At 36.1% G+C, this 19,022-nt stretch overlaps 1 protein-coding gene and 1 long non-coding RNA gene across 52 annotated transcripts in view; one reads left to right on the forward strand and one right to left on the reverse strand.

The window, feature by feature from the left end:
• The window catches only part of LOC148128775 (uncharacterized), a 28,896-nt gene extending 20,867 nt beyond the window's left edge, over positions 1 to 8,029 (forward strand). For both annotated transcript variants that reach the window (XR_015745579.1, XR_015745580.1), the window contains 3 exons: positions 1,276 to 1,338; positions 2,684 to 2,730; positions 6,668 to 8,029. This is a non-coding gene — a long non-coding RNA (uncharacterized LOC148128775). The remainder of the gene's footprint in view (positions 1 to 1,275; positions 1,339 to 2,683; positions 2,731 to 6,667) is intronic.
• The window catches only part of SVIL (supervillin), a 175,580-nt gene that overhangs the window by 14,667 nt on the left and 141,891 nt on the right, over positions 1 to 19,022 (reverse strand). For all 50 annotated transcript variants that reach the window (XM_087945129.1, XM_087945126.1, XM_087945124.1 and 47 more), the window contains 12 exons: positions 18,036 to 18,213; positions 16,898 to 17,070; positions 15,782 to 15,937; positions 14,276 to 14,412; positions 13,681 to 13,828; positions 13,402 to 13,547; positions 9,575 to 9,750; positions 6,351 to 6,492; positions 5,213 to 5,489; positions 4,561 to 4,712; positions 2,614 to 2,719; positions 915 to 1,122 (listed from right to left, as the gene is read on the reverse strand). In XM_087945129.1, the coding sequence (XP_087801255.1) occupies positions 915 to 1,122; positions 2,614 to 2,719; positions 4,561 to 4,712; positions 5,213 to 5,489; positions 6,351 to 6,492; positions 9,575 to 9,750; positions 13,402 to 13,547; positions 13,681 to 13,828; positions 14,276 to 14,412; positions 15,782 to 15,937; positions 16,898 to 17,070; positions 18,036 to 18,213 (1,999 nt within the window). The remainder of the gene's footprint in view (positions 1 to 914; positions 1,123 to 2,613; positions 2,720 to 4,560; positions 4,713 to 5,212; positions 5,490 to 6,350; positions 6,493 to 9,574; positions 9,751 to 13,401; positions 13,548 to 13,680; positions 13,829 to 14,275; positions 14,413 to 15,781; positions 15,938 to 16,897; positions 17,071 to 18,035; positions 18,214 to 19,022) is intronic.

Consider the following 19,022-nt stretch of genomic DNA (forward strand, 5'->3'; position numbering starts at 1 on the left):
AGCCACACCCACAGAACCGATAATAAAAGTTTTTGAATACCTCCACTGCATATGCTGTATTGGTTTTCCAATTTAAGGACAAAAATGCATTCCTTCTGAATCATTCCCAAGGTCCAGCATTCAATCAGATGCTGCTGCAAAGCCCTCTAATATATTGTGAATACCAATCTTCTTTTATAATGCTGTACTAACACCGAATATAGAACTCCCTTAAAATCCTCACAACTATTAAATGTTAATAGACAGTCTTTGAAAGTTGGGTATAATTTGTTGTTAGCCCATTTGTAACTAAAGCAGAATTTGTTACAGTCAGTAAATGTTATAAATTAATTATTCATTGTATAAAGAAAATACATTTTTATCCATTTAAAATCTATTGCTAATTAATTCCACTGGATAAATTAGTTTCAACATTAGGAAACATAGAGAAAAACTTCACAATTCATCTTCTCCACACCATTAGTAATAGATAACTACAGAGCTGAAAAGCTTTAAAACTTAAAGAACAGTGGACTACAATTTGGAATATCAAGGCTCCAATCCTACTTTAGCTGATGAGAAGATCTTAAGGAAGTTAAGGCTATTCAGCCTGACCCATTTCATTAGATTGTTGAAAAGCTAAATGGAACATTAAATTCACATACAGTGTAACCATCTTGAATTCCTCGGAGCAATGGCAATGAATAAAAATGACACAGAATAGTTTATTGACTTTGCTATTTTTAATTTTAATTATGTATGTATATGAAGTCATATCTGTATGATGAAGTGGAAAAACATTTGGAACCAATTTAGAAATATCTTACATAAGTAGCATAATTTTAAATATTACCCTAGTGCATGATCATTTTTCATCCCCTGCTAGAGTTGGCAAGTATTAGTTCTACAAAAGCAAACACAGAGCTTCTACTTACTGTTCTTTTATTTTGTTGGCTGCTGTTCTTCCTACTTCCTTGGTATGTGGCTGGGCTTTACAGCCATGCCACAAATAAATAAGGGCTTTGTTGATACTGAGAACAATCATTGAAGTCCTAGATCTCAGGCTGCTACAGTGGCAGGCTACTTCAAGCAAGTTTCCTTCAACAGGAACTTCTCCTCGAACACAATACAATCGCCAATCACCTGCAGCAGGCATTAAAGACACAGATCTATTATTCACCTGTCAAAGTTGGTTTATAAATTAATCTACAAATGTCACCTAGACAAACTAAAATCAACAGGAACTGTTTATATAATGAATCTTCATTTTTTTCCTTGCTTTGCACTTGATTGTAGATGTGCCAATTCCACAATGATGATTTCCTATCTGAACAAACTATCAGGATTCTCATAATAGAGGTTAAAATTCAGTGTTACCTTATACTGACTCAAGCATGGGCTTACCTTTTTCAGAACTGTTTACCAACTGACTGACAGTGGCATATTCACATTTTTATAAGGGAGCTTTCCTTATTTATTAATTAAATTTATATCAGGGGACTCTAGACAGCTTACAACAAGCTAAATAGCAATATCAAAACAATAAAACAATAAATATTGCCATTAAATAGCCAAGAAAGCAGCAATATACAGTGGGGTGGAGGTGGAGTCTTCATTTAATCCACTCACCACTTCCTGTCTGAAATGCCTCATTGGATCCCAAGGCCAATTGGCAGAACCAGGTTTTCATGTTCATCTTGAAGGCCAAGAGTGTGTGTGAAGATCTCATCTTTAGTGGCACAATGTACTAGTGCGCAGGAGACACAGCAGAAAAGATCCTTCTCCTTGACCCCACCAGCTGGAATTCCATGATTGATGGGGTCCACAATCTGCCCTTTCTATTAATGTGGGAGGGGTGGATCAAACCCACTGAAGTGAGATGGTTCCTCAATTAACCTGGATCCATGCCATAAAGGGCTTTGAAAAAGATAATATCTTGAACCGGACCCAGAAGCAAATTTGCCACCATAGAGGCTCCCAGAATTGTCCGCACTGCTGCATTCTATGCTAACTATAACTTCCAAATACCCTTCTAGGGTAGCCCCATGTAGAATTAGTTGAGATGACCAAGGCCTGAGCTTTTCCTTGCTTTGAAGTTGGGCTATTTTTGGCTGAAAAGAATAACTATACCATCAATCTACATTTTCATTTTTTTCTTCTTCATCCCACCCCACCCTTTATTGCTGTGGTTGGTAAGTTGTTAAAAAGGCAACTTTTCACATATGCTCAAATGTATCGGATTTGCCTAACATTATTTTGCTTCCTGGACTAACCCCTAATTTTACACATAGTCCTTGTTTAGCGACTGGTTTATACAGCAACTGTTCACCATTTAGATGGTGATGAAAAAATAACTTTATGATCAGTCTTCATATTTACTACCTTTGCAGGTCTGTAAAAGGCTGAAGTAAAATAGTAAGCACTGTCCCAATTTAGTGACCGCTTCACTTAGTGACTATATTGCTGGCTTCAATTGTGATTGCAAAATGAGGACCATCTGTACTAGTTATTGAAGTAGCGTTTAAACTAAATAAAATAGCAAAAGGATTACATTTAAGGTTATTTGTCACACAAGTTCATTCTCCTGTCCCTTCAAATTTCAGCAAAACTATTGCAACAAGAAGCTATTTTTACTTTGTGTATTTTCTTCTTCCTCTTCCCTTCTTCCTGTATGAACAATCATTCCACCTTGAAAACACTGAAGAAAACATGGAGGCTCTTTTCCTTGAAGAACTTGTACCTGAAAAAATGGTAATTAAAAATCACAACAAATTAACATTTGTGCAAGACCACAGTAAAATTGGCTTGAAGGCAATATGCGGACTTTCCTATATATGGGCTTTGTACAAAATGTCTGAACTAAGAAAAATTAGTAAAAAACCAGGCCTTATTTGTGGCAGTCCCAGTAGGTTAGAATACTAATACTAATCCCATTAAATCCATCATATACTACTTTGGCAGGCCACATTATCCAATATAGAATTGATTGTATATTAATAAGGAACAAGTTAATTTTCATGCATTGTTTACATAACTTTTAGATCTGCCCAATATCTGAGCAGTTATATCAGACTCCCTTGAAAAAGTTTCCTTCTAGTGAGAACCTGTCGCAAAGCAGGACAAAAGTGCTGGCAAATACTTGGCTTTTATAATTGTTCCCTGGCAACAGGGTTGTTCCCACAAAACTATTCTGCACAGAAAGTTGCCTTTTGCCAACCTGAATGATCAGTTTATTTAGATATTGTTTATAATAAATGGGATGACAGTGATCCTTTACAGATTCATTGTTCCTAGCCTTACTGGGAGGTTGGCAACTGAATCTGTGTTCTTCAGTACAGAAAATAAGTGTCATTGATCTGTTGTCCAAACTACAGCACAATACCATATGCAACCGGTATGAATATCCATATATTCAGTGAATTAAGACTGCCAAGCTTAGAGCAGCCCTTGTAGAGAGTTCATCTACAGTTTTATCAAGCCGTAGGATTATTCTTACTATTTAATATCATCTGCTCTGAAAATGGAATGTATTATTAAGTACAATAAACTATCTGGTAGTATTGCAGCATGGACTTTAATATAGATTAAGTACAGGTAATCCTCAATTTACAACCATAATGCCCACTATGGTTGTAAGTCATGGTAATTGTAAAGCTAGTCACTCATATGACTTTCCCTTTGCTACCTTTTTTGTGGAGGTTATTAAGAGAATCATTAAACCAATCTGATGAAATTTTGGGAGGGATTGTAAGTACTTTTCAGGGAAATTACTGTTGTAGTTTCAAGCAATAGCTAAATGATTGCTGATAAAGTGAGGACAACCTGTACTTGCAATTATTTCAATAGCTTAGCTCTTGTTTAAAATATAAAAAGAACATTACTAGCTGACACACTCTACATGAGAACATGTCACCCAGTTTGTCCATAATCTTTCTTACTTTGTATTTTAAAGGGGGTTAACCATTTTTTAGAGCTTTTACTACAATATAATCTCAAAACGATAGGAAATCTGCTAATGTTTTGCAGTTGGTGTTAGAAGGATTTGGTGGCCTTTATAGCTCAGAGATTTCAGACTGTCCATCCTTGGCCAAAGTAAATTGTATGTTTTCCTTTGGGTGGTGGTGGTGTCAGAATATAAAAGAAATTCTACTGGAGTTAAAACAAGCCTCTTCTTGTTTAAGATCTTACAGATTAGGAGGAAGTTAAACGTAATTTAATCTATTATATACCACTAATTTTAATATTGATCCTTAACCATTATTTACTACGTGTTTATTTCAGGATTGTTTTATTACATTTCTGTAAGTTGCCCTGTGCTATTAAAGACATGGAAGCTTATACATGTTAGACGCGGGTGTCAAACTAGCCGCGTCACATTGTCATCATGTGACATTTTACAATGTTTTTCCCAATCATGGAGCTGGGGTGGGTGTGGCCTGTGCATGATACATCCGGACTGCGGGCCGCCAGTTTGACATCCATACGTTAGATGGATTGGCAATATGCTCTGTTTGAAAGAGTGAAGCTAGAGACCCCAGACTCACAAAACCTATTATTCTGCCTATTCTCTGCTTTCTTCACCTGAGCACCTCTCTCTTCATCAAGCTCCACAGTCATCAATGCAGAAGTCCCCTTCTCACTGACAGTAGAATGTCTCCCTTGCCAAAAGAAGTACACACATTTCTCTTTGCCAACGACCCTCGTCTGTAAGTCCCCCTTTTGTCTGCTTCCAACTGCAAGATCAAAACAAAGAGGTCATAACTTGGAAAGCATATATCCAGCTTAGAACTCGCACACAAAGCTGCGCTAAGAAACATTATATGTAAGCAATTCAATATGCTGTTCAAAAGTACCAGGAGATAAATATTCAGGCAGACCAATATCTTCGGGAGGCTGATCAGCAGCTCTTGAAACAAATTCAGTATGATTGCGGTACTTTGCAGGCCCATCATGTCTTATTAAAAATGTGCGTACGTTTTATGTATAGATTTATATTAATTGGAGCATATATGTCACACACACAAACGTATATAACTTCAGATAGAGAAACATACACCCATCACTTGTTTTCTGTTTTCAGAAGCACTTTCTATAAATTAACATGGTAAACTCCATAATCAACTCCCGATGGCCTTGAATAGCTACATTTAATGTGAGATACAGGGAGTGCTTATTAAAGCATATCATTTATAGAAGTTTAAATCATAACAGAAGATGGAGATATTTCACTGACCTGAAGTGCTCACTAGGTATTTCCACTTGACAACATATGTGTCACCTTCATGAAATTGTCCAATACTTTGTTTAGGAAGCCTGCTATAATCAAATTCCAGGATGTGCCAGACGTCCACAGAGATAGTGATAATTTCAAATTGTCTCCCATCTTCTCCTTCAATGAATCCATAGCCGCGGCCAATATTTATCCCATCTAAGACAGTGCCGACGGTTGCCTGGGGAAGGGGGACCATGAGCAGGACATCATATGGCTTTGTGTCAGATCTAGTTTCTTCCTGTAACAAGACACAAAGTTATTTAGTCTTAGACAGCAAGGCAAAAAGTCCATTGTTCATATCACAATAAAAAGCCAAAAGTCTTATTACTGTGCTAATGCATAGATAGCTTTTATCAACAATTCACTCATGCTGCTCTCCAAGAACTGCATTTCCAAAGAACTGAAAGTAATTCAATTACTTTCTGAGTTTACCTGAGATACTAGGACTTGGATTTTTAATGATAAACTATCTCATAAATGAAGATGTCATTTATTTTTATAATGTATCACCACCACCACCACCACCACCAATCTATTATTTACTTATAGGGACGTGATGGCTCAGTGGCTAAGACATTGAGCTTGTCTATCAGAAAGGTCAGCAGTTTGGTGGTTCGAATCCCTTAGTGCTGCTTAATGGAGTGAGCTCCCGTTACTTGTCCTAGATTCTGCCAACCTAGCAGAAAGCATGTAAAAATGCAAGTAGAAAAATAGGGACCATTTTGGTGGGAAGTTAACAGCGTTATGTGTGCCTTCGGCATTTAGTCATGCCAGCAACATGACCACAGAGACATCTTTGGATAGCGCTGGCTCTTCGGCTTTTAGAGCCAGAAACGACTAGCATGTATGTGTGAGGGGAACCGTAATCTTTTATTATATACTTACTGTACTCTAGTGACTACTGTGCAGATTTTAGAAAGTTTCCTGATTATATGGGTCAACCACTAATTTAGGCTATTTATAAATCTACTTAAAACAACTTCTTTTGCCTAGCTGATTTTTTTTAAAAGCAAGGTACCTTTCATGCCAAAAAATCTGCAATACATTTATCAAGTGAGTCCTAATGTAATAATTATAAACAAGTAAGAAAGTCTGCCACCTTCTGAGTGGATTCAGTGGAATACTTCTCAGCAAGTTTCTTCAATTCAGTCCAATCAAGAAATTTTTCTTTAAATAGTATTGTCTCATTGTGTTCTGTGAGTCTGCCAAAAATGGCCCAGTCTGGTCGTCCTTGTCCTTTTCTGCATGACAAAAGAAAAATAAAAAGAGAGAGATAAATAGACAGTTCCAACATCATTTAACATTTCATGCTATAAAAGAAAATTCAGCCAACCAAAACTAAATAAATAAATGGTATTGCCAAAATATGTAGCTCATAATTTTGCAGTTATAAGTCTTGATTTTTGAAAATTGCAGGTCAAGATTTCCACCCCCCTCCTCCCCCAAAAAGCCCCTGAAGATATAGAGAAGCCAACAGAGGCCTTGGAAGACTTTGTCCCCATAAATCTGAGTCTGCAGACTCCGATTTTGACCTAGATATCCAAGAACAACTTCAAAATCCGAAAAGTTTGGGCAGTATCACCAGATAAAATTGAAGGGCTGAAGGTACAGTGACACAGTACTGCAAGAAAGATCTCCTTGTGGACTTCTGGTTTGAGTCCCTTCGCTGACAGACCAAAACCGCAATCGTGCACGGTTTTGATCTGTGGTTGCTGCCGGAGCACCCCGAGCCGGCTGGTTTCGGGGCTAAGCCACCCCGTAGAGGTGAAGAGGGGGGAGACTGCCAGCAGGGTTGAGGAGAGCCACATTTCTCCTCCGCAGCTGGCCATTACTCCCTTTCCCAAAGGCGGTTGCAGCGGTGGTCAGAAATGGCCACCCCAAAGAAGAACTCGACTGGAAAAGAATGTGCAGGAGGAAGATAAGAAGAGAAAGTTTTGGTTGACCGGGTTAAACTGCAAAAGCAACAACGTAAGGTACCCTGGAATTTAAACTATAAAAAAAAATAACATTGTTCCCAAAGAAGATTTTGAAGCAGCAAAGGAGAGAGGAAAGGGAAAGGATTTGAAAGGAGGAAAGCAGGAAAGGAGAGAAAAAGAATAAAAGGGCAGGATCTGGAAAAATGAAGGAGACTGCCTGGAATTAAAAGGAATTTACAGTGAAACCTCAACAAGATTCCTAAAATATACATTTTAACTGAAACTTGGCAAGAAAATAATAGAACCCCAGGAAGAGAAAGTGGAAAAAAGAAGCAAGAAGAAATAGCTTTGGATTATTTGGATTACTTGGTGATCTTTGGATTTTTGGTTATTGCATTTAAATGACTAAAATCAATCGGGTGGTTGTTTAAAAGTGTTTAAAATGGCACCACTTTTAGAAGAACTGAAAACAGAACTTAAAAAGTACAAAGAAGATGCACAAGAAGGGAGAGGTTCTTTTGGCTTCGTATTTCAACTTTTAGAAATGGAGATCTGGAACTATGAGAAACAACAAGAAACACTTGCAGAACTAGGGACAAGGAAGGACAAGGAAGGAGCCATCTTTAATGATCAAGTAATTTTATGTGGGGAAAAAAAGGAAAGTGGGGAAAGAGAATGAAAAGTTTAAGATTTGAAAAAACAACCAAAAAAAAGAGAGAATAGTTTGAAAAATAAGTATAATATTAGAAAGCAACAGAAGAGGGGACTACAGAAGAGAGAATTAGAAGTAGAGAGACAAGGGGGTAAAAGGGGGAGAGAGAAGAAGAGGGGGAAGAAGGAAAGGAAAAGAAGTTATAAAGGAAAGAAACAAGATATAGAGAAACAGGGAAAAGGTGTAAGAATTGAAAGTATAAGCCTGTTTAGAGATAATGGGTGAAAACTGAATTGCAAAAGGGATTCTGCCAAGGTACATAAGATAGTATTGTTATATTACAAATATAAATTTTTAGAAAATATGATTATATGATGGATAAAATATTTATCATAATCTAGTGGAATGTTTGTTAATAAATAAATGAAATAAAGTGAATGAGAGAATTAAATTAGGAAAGGATGGGAACATTTTAATTATTAATGATTTATAAAATATAAGTGAAGAGAAATATGGGAAAAAAAATAAAAGAATTAATTATGGAAAGTTTATAAGTGTTCCCAAGGAAGTATAATATTTAATTGAAAAGGAATGTTAAAGATGTTAAGATTTTAATGAATATTAATGATAGAATTGAATTGGAATGGAATGAGTGCTATATATATATATATTATAATCTTTTTTAAAGAATATAGTGTGTATTTTAAGAATGTACCAAGCAGAATTCGATTGGAAGTTATGTATTATATTGAATGTTATAATCTTAAACGTATACATTGAAGCTTAAATAAGAGTTGAATGGATAAAATTAAAAGATATAAAGGTGTCATACTCCAATTGGTAACAAGGGAAAATTTGCTTAATGAGAAAAGATAATATGAAATTGAAACAGGACAGACAAAAGTATAAATATAATGATTTGAATTGAGATGAGATAATCAAAATAAAGTTGAGAAAATTAAAAGAGGGGAAAAATTATGTAGAAAATGTAAAACAGTAATAAGATATGGAATAGAACATAAAAATGAACATGAAATTGAGTTTGTGTCTATATGAAGAAGTGATAACCCGGGACCATGCTATTTTCAAAAAAAGATGTTTTATTTGTATTATGTTTTTTTGTGAAAACCCAAATAAAATTTTCAAAAAAAGAAAAAAAAAAGAAAAATCTCCTTGTAAAAATTATATGTCCTTAATCCTGCACATTGACTGAATATATTAGATGAACTATACGTATATTAGCTATGTTAGGGTCAGGGTTACGTTAAGAAGCTTCTCTGTATAAATCTCCCTGTCTGCAGATAATCAAATACTATTTCTAGGCTAATTATGCTGTTGTGACAACTATCTTCAATCTATCCTTGAAATGCTTTGCCTCTTGGAATCAACTTCCTCTCTCTCTCAATTTGATATGTTCAAGACTGAAACTCTCATGATCTAATTTGGCTGAGTTTTGCACTATATCCATATTACTTTTGCACCCTATCCAAATTATGTTTTTCACTCAACATGTACATGATTACCTGTTGATTGCCTGGGAGTTACAATTAAGGACAATTGTACTGGTTTTAATTAGGCTGTGTTCCTGCCTATAACAGGACAATTTTGATACATATCCCCACAGGTATATGTGGGACAAAAATCTAGGAATGTAACTTTCCAATAATTTGAAAAATAATATCAAAATTATTATCCTAACATGTTTCTTTTCTTAAATAAGGATAGGAAAATCATTGGTGTCATTAGATTTGATACCTTGGAATAAGAGGATTGCATTCACCAGGATCCAGGGGATTGATGTCACAATTGACGTAGTCAAAAGTCCCATTCCATAAGTGTTTGGCTAACTGGAAGGCAACTTTCCTTTGTGCTAGTGTGACCTCTTTCCCATGCCAAACATATACTTCACTTCCAAAGTCAAACACCAAGACCTAAAAAAAAAGAGAGAGAGAGAGAGAGAGAGAGAGAGAGAGAGAGAGAGAGAGAGAGAGAGAGAGAGAGAGAGAGAGAAAACAAAGAAATAAGAAATAATTTTTGAACGGGCAAAGGGAAATATTTTATTTATTTATTTATTTGATTTATATTGCCACCTATTTGCCCATGGCGACTCAAGGCGGCTTACACAATGTAAAATCATATTTAAAACAAAAAATAAAAATAAAAACAATAAGAACTAACCAAAAGAATCAAATAAATTAGTAAAGTACAATAGAACAAAATTTGGGAAAAACAAAACAAAACAAAACCAAAAACCAACTCACTCCCCACCAATGACAGCGGGTCACACTAGCCATTTGATAGGTTGCACCCCTCTCTGGGTTCCCCAGGCCTGCTGGCAAAACCAGGTCTTCAGTGCCTTTCGGAATAGTATTAATGAGGGGGCCATACTAATCTCTGGGGGGATGATGTTCCAGAGAGATGGACCCACCACAGAGAAGGCCCTTTTTCTAGGTCCCACCAGGTGTATCTCCCTCAGGGTGGGACCCACAACATTCCCTGCCTCCTCACTCTAATGGGTTGGGTATATGTCACTGGCAAGAGATGTTTCCTCAGATAACCCGGACCCAAGCCATGAAGGGCTTTAAAGGTGACAACTAGCACCTTGAATTGCACCCAGAAGCAAATTGGCAGCCAATGCAGCTCCTGCAGGAGAGGTGATACATGTGTACACCGGGGTCTGCATAAAAACCATGTGGGCCACTGCTTTTTGCACCAACTGGAGGTTCTGGATGCTCTTCAAGGGCAGTTGCAATAATCAAAACGGGAAGTGACTGAGTAGGGACCGCTAATCCAGGAAAGGGTGTAACTGGTGCACAACCCGCAGTTGCGCAAAGGCCCTCCTGGCCACGACCGCCACCTGCTCTTCAAACAGAAATCGTAAGTCCAGGAGAACCCGCACATTACGCACATGGTCTGCTTGGGGTAGTGCTACCCCATCCAAGAAATATAGAAACAACATTCAATTTTTAGCCAAGCAGTAACAGTTAACATACATTAAAATGTCATATGAACAAGGGCAAGCTCTGGATTGATTGATAGTCTTCATCTGGGGATTTTATGAACTTTGATGCATGTTTTGATATATGCTTGTCTTGTTCCAGATGCTACAAAACATTGTTTATATTGGAATGAACTAAAAATGTCCATAATGAACACTTCCCATTTTATTTATACCCATCTCCTCCCACTCATGACTGTATGACTGTAACTTTGTTGCTGGTATCCTTACTATTTTTACTGACTGCTTCCTAATATGATTTGATTGCTTATTTGTACCCTATGACTATCATCGAGTGTTGTACCTTATGATTCTTAACAAACGTATCTTTTCTTTTATGTACACTGAGAGCATATGCACCAAAGACAAATTCCTTATGTGTCCAATCACACTTGGCCAATAAAGAATCCTATTTTATTCTATTCTATTCTATTCTATTCTATTCTATTCTATTCTATTCTATTCTGTTCTGTTCTGTTCTGTTCTGTTCTGTTCTGTTCTATTCTATTCTATTCTATTCTATTCTATTCTATTCTATTCTATTCTATTCCTTATTTTATCTAGCCAGACTGAGGAGATGGTAATTCTGTTTTTAGGCTAACTGAATGGCAAGAAAGCATTAAAGAAACATTATGTTTTGATGAAACAAATCAGTTTTGAATACTATTATCAGATTTATTTTCAACAAACTGTATTTAAGATTACCTAATGTAAGTTTGAACAGTGGAAACATGAAGATCTAAAATTGAAGTGAGAGCTTTGAAACTCCTCCTTAAACTCATATGGAAAGAATAAGAGGAGAAATTGTGTAAGCTTAAAGCTGTCTAAAACTTGTTTTCATAATACAAAGCTGTGTTTTGATGATACATCTGAAGGAGGCCAAACTATAGGAAGCACACTGTTCCTCGAGTTGGATATCCTTGGTATCTTTACCATGTCTGCTCTGCATTTTTAAGAAGCCTCTTTGTTTTATGTTACATTTATTTCATTTGCTTCTGCTGCAAAACAAAATAAATTCTAGATTATTTACAACAGAAATGCAAATGAAGCAGAACCATATGATGCTCTGTGACTTGCATTGCTTAGCTGATATATGAACTTACTTCATCCCTCTCTACTGTAGTATCTCGGTAAAATATATGATGTGCTACATTTTCCTCTTTCCCCTGTGCCTCTTCTTCACTAGCTGTTGATGTAGTTGTGCATTGGGTAAGTTTTTTCTACAATTCATTCAACTGTGTAAATGTAATGCATGCTTAGATATGATTGTTTAATAGTCTCCTTACACAAATGCATCTTGGCTACCTTCTCCATAAGTCAGAACATTTACAGTCATATCATTTCTATTTAAAAAAAAATCACAAGTAGTTTTTTTTTAATTTTTAATTTTAATTATACAAATTTAATTAGTATACTTTAACAGTGCTTATTGACACAGCTATCTTACTGACTCTCTTCAAAAACCCAAATGTTACAATCTGCTTCCTATAAGGTTGCTCAGTTTTTCCTATTGATTCACTAGAAGCTTTTAGATTTATACATATTATGTTTGACAGTAAAAAAAAAAGAAAAAGAGAACCATCCCTGAGCCCAAAGAGGAAAGGAGCTTTTAGCATGTGAGGGACCCCTCAGGGACCCCTCAGCTTATGATCATAACTGAGCCTAACATTTCTGTTGATAAGCGAGATGGTTGTTAAGTGAGTTTTGCTCCATTTTGCAAACTTTCTTGCCACAATTATTAAGGGAAATACTGCTGTTGCTTGCCAAAAGGTTGCAAAAGATTACATGATCCTGGGACACTGCAACAGTCATAAATACGAACCAGTTGCCTAACTTCCGAATTTTGATCACGTGACCATGGGAATGCTACAATGTTGCATGAGAAAAGATAATAAATCACTTTTTTAGTGCCATAAACAATTGCTACTAATCTGCCTTCAATCGAGGACCTGTATACTGCATGAGTCAGAAAGAGAGCTGTGAAAATATCTACATACCCCTCACATCCTGGACATAAATTGTTTCATCTTCTACCCTCAAAACGATGCTATAGGGCACTGCACACCAGAACAACTAGACACAAGAACATTTTTTCCCCAAATACCATCACTTTGCTAAACAACTAATTCCCACAACACTGTCAATGTATTTACTAAGACTTTATTACTATTATTCTTCTCATCCATCCTAGTACCTATCTCTTCCCAATTATGACTATAACTGTGTTGCTTGTGTCTTTAGAATTTATATTGTTTGTTTCCTAGTATGATTTGATTGCTTATTAGTAACCTATGACTATGACTAAGTGTTGCATCTTATGATTCTTGATGAATGTATTTTTTTCCTTTATGTACACTGAGAGCATATGCACAAAGACAAATTCCTTGTTGGCCAATAAAGAATTCTATTCTATTCTATTCTATTCTATTCTATTCTATTCTATTCTATTCTATTCCATTCCATTCCAATCCATTCCAATCCAATGGTCTCTAAACAAAAGATCGCATTTCGAGGACTATCTGCATATACATTTTCACCAGCACTTAAGCTGACTCTTTAACTCTGAAAATGCTTCTTACTATACCTCTTTCGAATTTAGCAATGTACACTTTGGCATCTTTCCCCAGTGGTCATCATCAGGAATAAGTTTATCATCAACAAGCCGGTAAATGCAATTTGTTTCTATTATTGCAGCTTCATACATCTCGTCCTCCTCTGGAGTTCCAACCGCTTGAAAGAGGCAGGCAAAATAAACAGGTTAACAATGCAGCCCAGGGTTGGCAAATTAAAAAAAGAAAGCAATTTAAGAATATTCTTACAAGAGGAAAATGCACGGAGATGGCAAAAACAAACCCACTCTTACCCTGATAGCTTGTTTGCCCACCAAGTAGTTTCCAGAATTCTTTGGCTGCATGAGTATGAGTATTGATGCCTTCTTCTATGGTCTGTATATAAGGAGCTCTGCAGCCAAGTTCTCGCTTTGTCTGAATTAAAGCTGCGAGCTCTGAAGCCTAAGAAATTGAACATGATTAGCTGAATAGGACTGCCTAAGCTTTGGGGACAATTGGACTATTCAAAAAAGAATGAATGTGTACTTGTTGCTATTTTCATGGGACATGCTAAACTGAAAGATGGAAACTGTGTCAAATACAGATAGGTCCCCTTGTTTCCATTTTAATGAGAACACAGCCCATTGAACTGCAAAAGTCAGAAAGGACTTCCTGTCATTCAAGACTTATTTTTTTCTTCTTGAGCATGGACCTCTTTTTCCTAATGATTTTTAGCATGAAAAAAAAATGAGAAGGGGGATGGTAGGCTGTAAGGATTTTCCCATCAACATTCATACTATGTTTACAGACATTAAGAATCTTGTGCATGGTTATTTTTGTAAATGCCCATGAACCTAACAAAAGAAGATAACCAAGGGTTGTGCTATCTCAGACTTTCCGAGCACTAACCTTGGCTTTTTCTATGACGTTCGCAAACTCTCCTACCCACAGGAAGCAAAACTGTGGCGTGAGTAGCAAGAAACAGTCACCGCTATTAAGTGATGAGGCCCTTGGTTCAACTAATCTAGTTTGGACATGTCTTCTTCCTAAAAAGAAAAAAAAAATCCAACAACATCCTATAAATAAGGGACTAGAGGCAACTTTCGGATCTGTTTATTTCAGAAAGAAGACCTTCATCTCAGACAGTAATATCATTTTCTAAATGACATTTAATGCATCATAACAGCAGAAACTGAACATATGCCAGGAATAAAGCAGCTTGAAGCAACTGTTCACTTAAGACAAAAATTATCAAGTATTTTAATTTATAAATTTCTCATTTTCCTATTACCTATCACCTTTTCTACTTATGACTATAACTTTATTGCCTGTATCTTTATGATTTATATAGTTTTAGTTTCCTAGAATGGTTTGTGTTGATTGCTTGTTTAGTATCCTATGACTATCACTAAGTGTTGTATCTTATGATTTATGATGAATGTATTTTTATGATGACTATGATCATGATTTATCACTTACAGCTTTTATGTAAATTGAGAGTTTATGCACTGAAGACAAATTCCTTGTGTATAAATCACACATGGTCAATAAAGAATTCTATTCTATTCTATTCTATTCTATCCTATCCTATCCTATCCTATCCTATCCTATCCTATCCTATCCTATCCTATCCTATCCTATCCCATCCCATCCCATATTCTATTCCATTCCATTTCTATTCCACAGAATGGGCAATCCATGGTGGCCTGTAATCTCTAAAGTACCTCCCCAAGAGTGAGTCTCTGAAACCTGATAATAAATTGCTCATTTTTAGCACTGAGGGTTTTTTGTATTTAAATGAAGAGTTCAAATAATTGCATTATATTCATTGGTAAGGATAGAAAGTATTGCCTCTTCTATTTCTGCATTGTAACCATATTTTACAATTTTCAGCCGCCCTGAGGATCATCTTAGGATATCAGTCTTAAAACCTAAATGTTATTTTAATGGATAAAAGCCTGCTGGGTGATTTTGGGCCAATCACTAGGAGGATGTGAGTTCTTGTCCCACTTTAGGCATGAAAGCCAATTGGAGAGGGTTAGTCACTTTCTCTCAGCCCACAACAACTGACAGGGTCATTGTTGTGAGGAAAACAGGAGGAGGGAAGAGTATTAATTAGGTATGTTCATTGCCTTGTGTTATTTATAAAAATATACGGTAAAAGTAATAAACAATTATTTTTTAAATTCTAGTCCTCTTACTAATATTGCCAGATTTTAATGTGATTTTTAAAAAATGATATCTGCCAGAGAACATGATTACTAGATAACAAGTACATTTATTAATGTATTAAAACATGGTTACGAGTCCCTCTCCCAATCTTCTCCATAGTTGAAAAAAATCATTGAAATGCCTTGCCAATATTTAATGTATGTTGCATTTTGGATTAATTAAAAATGTATTCATTCCATCTACCTTTGATCTGTAAGAGCATCAGCTTCTTGTATGGGACAGCGCTGTTGTTTGAGTTCTGCTCCGTCAAATTAACACTACGCAGACTAATATTGCTGAAGTTCTCTTTACTCGCTAAACCAGCAAGTGCTACTTCTGAGAAATTTGAATTTGCAGACACTTAAGACAGACAAAGTAGGAAAAAAAATGACAGAAAGAGGGAAAAAAAGAAAATACAATAAATAAATAAATAATAGGACACATACACACACATACAAATCAAAAAACAAAAAAAGGATGTTATGTTTCGTTTCCATATTTATTTAGCTTTTTTTTTTCATGCATGACTCATATCCAGCCTTTAGTTTTGTTGATGCTGCTGAAAGAGAACAAAAAACAGGCTGAGCTCAAACTACTCCCTAGTCTGAAGAACCTCACATTTCCAGGAGGAACATTTCAAGATAAAAATGAAAAGTGGATTATATCATTAAATATTACCAAAAACAATGAAGTTCAAAAATATGCAAGGCCCATTCCAATGGTTATTTGGTTTTGCACATATACAGGTGTCTTAGTAATTGTGTGAAAAGAGAAAAGAGACAACTCTTTGTCTGGCCAGAGGATGTTGTTTTTATCGGAAATGAAAAATCACATCCTCATTGTCTTTCCCTCTCTTAAACTTTGTGGGGTGGTAGTGAAGCTAGGAAATCCAGGTTCTGTGGGGTTCTTGGTGCTCTCTGAGTGTGGTTGTTTTCTTGTAGACCTTAACAAGAAATAAACAAATGAAAACAATCTCTATGTTTGTGTGCTTCTATTCTGACATTGTGTATCAGGCATAGGCACCTATCTTATTCATGGTTTGTTTAAGATAGTTTTACATTGATATTCTAAATTGAAATGTCTGATTTAATCCTGCTTTTTAAGAAATGAAGATTTTATATTATGAAACTGGATTAAAAGAGCTACAATATTAGCATTAACACTGGAATAAAAAATAACCATGATGGAAATACAACTTCTATGACTTGCTGTCAAGCAAACAAACCACGGTTCACCATTATGATTGAGAAGCATTATGACATAAGCTTTAGGGGAAACAGAGAAAAATACACAGAAAGCTACTTGGAATCTTAAACTTACTTTTTTCAACTTTCATTCGCTTTGACTCCATGAAGGCCACATTTAATCTCTGCTCCGTGTATTCATGAAGAATGTCCTCTCTTGCTGCTAACATTTTTAAAGGGTTCTTAGAAGCCTGGACTTTGCGTGTAGGCCTCACAGCCCGTTTGTGTTCTGCTACTGAAGAAATTAACCTGAAAAGCAAAAGATCTTCCCACTTAACTTACTATTTCATCAGCTTTTCTTAAAGGCACAGAATGAAATTAACTGCCACATCTGAATGTCTTACCAGGGGTCTTCAAACTTGACAGCTTTAAGACTTGTGGACTTCAACTCCCAGAATTCCTCCTCCATTCATGTTAATTCGGGAATTCTGGGAGTTGAAGTCCACAAGTCTTAAACTTGCCAAGCTTGAAGACTCCTGGACTTAACCAACATCCAGAAAAGCAAAGACAACCATCAAAGCTTGTCAGATAAAACTAGGAAGAGCATAAACTGGGCCCAAATACTCTCTTGTGCCTAAAGCAATTGCTTTATTGTGCCTAAACAACAAATCATAAGGGGCTACAGAGCAATATCCTAAAGTGATTGAGACCCTCACAATAATGCTTTAAGGTTGACCTGAATAGTGGAAGGGTGAGTGGTGACATAGATTCTACAGTGGAAAAGGAACATGTAAATGCTTATGGCAGGAGTGGTAGATGCCCTTGACTCAACCTATTTCTTGCATCTGCTTTTCAACTTTTTGATTTGTTCAATATTCCTGTGATTTGATATGACAACCTCAATAGAAATACAGAATACAGGAAGTGTTATACTTGAGCTTAAAATTATCTAAATACTAATTTAGTAAAATGTTACAACCACTATTTGTCTCTATCTCATTTTCTTCAAACTATGTTTTATTTTCCAACATTCTTTCTTCAGCATTTCCTTTGTGAGAATTTGATTCTTCTGTCACCTCCTGTGCTCAGATGAGGACTAAGATGTAGGAAGACAGAAGAAGAAAAACTGGAAATATTCCAACCATAAATGTGCAGAAAAGAAGTTAATAAAAGTGATAATGCAAATTTGCAGCATGGTATCTCAGAAATGACTGATTCTTGGTCCTCACCTCACTTCCATAAAATTTTAAAGGAACAAAAGGGAAACTACTCACTTTGGTGCATTGGGATTAAATATGGCGTCAAAGTCTTCATCCAACTCCACAGGCAAAGAGGGAGCTGGAAAATTCATGCATCGATAAAATTTGGAAAATGTTTCTTCGTCATCCAATTTCATGACTTCTTTCACAGACTTTCCTGTGACTGTCAAGACTGTCTCCTGCATTCCAGCAACTACAGATCACATTTAGAGTAATACTGTATATTATAACAGTCTTTGATTTTAAAATACCTATCACAAAATATTCATTTTAGTGCTGTTCTGTCGATTTGGTACTAGTATGTCAAAGTATATTCATGAACTGGAATAGAGCATTGGTAACAAGGTCAGCCAATGAATAGGCATAGCAACTAAATCAGTCAATGAGGACTGTTTGGAAACTGAAACTAGAAGTAGCCTAGGCATGGCTCTATATTAAGCTCTGCAACTCTGAGGCTGTGTTGAGCTCTGAGACTGTCTATTGAAAATGAAACCGCTTTCTCTCCTCTGCTGTGTGTCTTGCTTGCCTGCTGAACTGAAGTGAAACTGATGTCTGTTTCTGAGACCCTGAGTTGCTGTTCTGCTCTGAACCTGTAAGATGTCTGCTTCTGCTTGAGTTTGCTCCATGTTGGAGAAATCTACAACTGGAATTGTAAAAGTTACTTTATATGTTTTTAAAGAAGTTGAATGAAGCCTCAGTCATCTATGTTTACGTTTCTGGTGCTGAATTTATCCTGCAATACTCTGAACATACTATAATAGCATACCACATCCCTTCCCTGATTGACAACAAAGAACCCTGATGGTTTTAATATCTCAAATAGTTGTAAAGAAGAAATCGACAAATTTAGAAAGTGTACAAAAATGTGTCAGCAGTCAGTGCTTTTTATATGATATGAAACTTTTAACTGGAAAGAATGGACAATGCAATTTCTTTCATGTCCTGTGTACAAGTATCTTTTGGGCAATACTGGAGAACTAGCAGTTTAGCTAGGTAGTCTTA

The sequence above is a fragment of the Notechis scutatus genome, chromosome Z (genome assembly GCF_049901735.1).
Source record: "Notechis scutatus isolate UNSWTSFEM ecotype Mainland chromosome Z, rNotScu1.2, whole genome shotgun sequence".
Taxonomy (NCBI): Eukaryota; Metazoa; Chordata; class Lepidosauria; order Squamata; family Elapidae; genus Notechis; species Notechis scutatus.